The sequence below is a fragment of the Pinus tabuliformis genome, chromosome Q (assembly GCF_031772625.1).
Source record: "Pinus tabuliformis cultivar Carrire ecotype Pingquan chromosome Q, CPIR1, whole genome shotgun sequence".
Taxonomy (NCBI): Eukaryota; Viridiplantae; Streptophyta; class Pinopsida; order Pinales; family Pinaceae; genus Pinus; species Pinus tabuliformis.
This window is the reverse complement of record NC_142296.1, coordinates 493,111,259-493,113,857: the sequence shown is the minus strand read 5'-3', so window position 1 is coordinate 493,113,857 and position 2,599 is coordinate 493,111,259. Positions and strand designations below refer to the sequence as shown.

The window sequence follows — 2,599 nt, the reverse complement described above, 5'->3', positions numbered from 1 at the left end:
AGCAAAGAAAAACATAACAAATTCTCAAGAAGAAAAGTGTCCAATTATGGGGCGGGGTGTGATATTTATAACCCAATTCAAATTCAAATTGTCCATTCCCCCTCAGGTCTTCCTCATAAATGCGAATTCGGAGGTAGATTTTCCAAAAGTTGTGCATTAAATGCATTTCCCCCGCTCCTTTTAACGGAAAAAACGTTGTCAAATCAACTGTAGTTGTTCCAATGTTCCTTTCTGAGTAGGTTGCGTAGGACCCTTCCTTATGGCACAACTACCTTGTCACAACCTCCACCTGCGCCATTTTCCAAAACATCACGCAACCTTCCTTCTCTGATAAATTTTTTCCTCGGGAGAGTAGTTTATAGTCCCACTATTTCTTTAAGCTGCCAAAAGCACTGAGACTTTCCTGTGGTGATATAGTCATTGTGCAGAGGGGAGGTCCTCCCTATAAAACTTCAATCTTCTCCCATTAATCTTGCCAGGAAATACCTCCCCATTCAGCGTCATGAGCTGAAGTGCACCACCATCTGAAATATCCTTAATCACATATGGTCCTAGCCAATGCATCTGAAATTTCCCTCGAAATTTAGTGAACTTTTTGTCATACATCAGTACCAAATCACCATTCTTGAAAGTACGCTGCTTAATGTGACAATCATTCCATGCCTTTACTCTAGCTTTCTTCACCCGCTGATGAAAGCCAACCAAAAAGCAGTCTTCTTCTAACGCAAGTAGTTGTGCTAGGCGTTCCTCCATTACATTGTAGTCTGCCATCTCAGTTACTATTGTGATCCTTAGGCTAGGCACTATATATTTCGTTGCCATCACTTCTTCTTGTCCAAAAACTAGTCAAAATGGTGTTTTCTTAGTCAATTTATTATAGGTTGTCCTATATGCCCATAGAACTATTGATATGAGAACATCCCAACCATTCTTATTAACATTGCAGACCTTTGTGAGCAAATTCTCCAAGATCTTGTTGAAAGCCTCGACAATTCCATTCATCTGGGGATGATGCAGTGTACTCTTTTGATGGTACATCTGAAATTCCTCTATTGAAGCTACAATTGTCTCATTCAAAAACTGTGAACATCTGTCAATCATCAAAATATTCAGGCACCCAAACCTTAACAGAATAAACTCGAATATGAACTTCGTAGTAGTATCTGCATTGCAATCCTTCATAAGATGTGCCTCTACCCACCTATTTAAGTAGTCTATGGAAGTGTTAATATAATGTTCTCCCTTCTTCTTCCCTCGTGGCTGAATAGGTCCAACAAAGTCAATTGCCCATTTATCAAATGCTTGTAGCATGACTTGTGGATTTAATGGCAATTCATCCCTTCACAGTAGCCTCCTAGTTCTTTGACACACATCGCACACACTGTAGTATTCCTTAGAGTCCTTATGTACCATAGGTATCTTCTACTAAGTTTCCTTGCCTACAAAGTATCCTCTAGTGACACCACCATGTGCTTCAGCTAGAATACTATGCCTTTCATATTCAGGCACATATCGGCAGAGAACTTCTTTCGACCCCATCTTATATAATTTCCCTGCAATCATAGAAAAATATGCAGCCCTAACAACTAATTCCTTCTTATTTTGTGTCATATAGCATTAAGGAGTTATTGTATTAGACAAAAATTGAATAATGTATGCAAAATTCTCATCCACATCCCTGATAGAAAAGAGCTCCATGTTAGGAAATCCTTTATCAATATTTGTAGGCTCTTCACCATTCTTAATCCAAAAGAGGTGGTCTGATCCAACATTCAATCTCTCAGGCATCATTATCACTTCAAAATCATATTCCTAGAAAAGGAGCAACCATCTACAGATTCCCCCCAACACCAACACATGCTTATTGACTAGGTGCTTCAAAGGAGAATGGTCCGTGTACATTTTAAAGTGCGCACCTAGCAAATAATGCTTGAATTTATGTAGTGCATAAACCATGGCCAATCCTTCGCACTCTATGGTTAAATAGTTCTTCTTAGCCTTATATATTTTTCAATTGGAGAAGGTAATCGGGCAATCAATATCTCCTACCCTTGGTTGAGTTAAGACGACTCCAAACACTATACAAGACAGATCCACATGCACATGAAATTCCTTCTTCTAATCCGGGAATAATAGGATTGGTGTCGTAACCATGTTTTACTTTAGAGTATCCAAGCTCTTCTGATAGCCATCATCCCAGCAAAACATAGCATTCTTCTTCAACAACTTCTCCATGGGTTCAACGATCTGTGCTTATGCCTTAATAAACATTTTGTAGTACCTCATATGACCCAACGTCGTGCGTAGCTCCTTGAAATTCCTCAGGGGCTCCAAATTGATAATTACAAAAATATTAGTAAGGTATACCATCAATCATTTCTTACAGACAACGTGGCCTAACAATATTCCATAAGGTACACAAAAAATACATTTCTTCAAGTTCAAGGAGATCAAATACTTCCTACATGTATCCAACATTAGGTGCAGACTAGAGACATGTTTCTTGACCAGCCCAAAAACTGTACATTCATCAAAGAAGACTTCCAAAACTTTATGAGTGAATTCCTTGAATGTTGTGACTACCACTCGTGAAAATATT

At 38.7% G+C, this 2,599-nt stretch overlaps 1 protein-coding gene across 1 annotated transcript; it reads right to left on the bottom strand.

The window, feature by feature from the left end:
- Positions 1 to 417: 417 nt before the first annotated feature.
- LOC149220324 (uncharacterized) lies at positions 418 to 771 on the bottom strand. Its single transcript, XM_089387050.1, has one exon. The coding sequence runs from the start codon at positions 769 to 771 to the stop codon at positions 418 to 420; it is 354 nt and encodes a 117-aa protein (XP_089243176.1).
- Between the last annotated feature and the right edge of the window lie 1,828 nt (positions 772 to 2,599).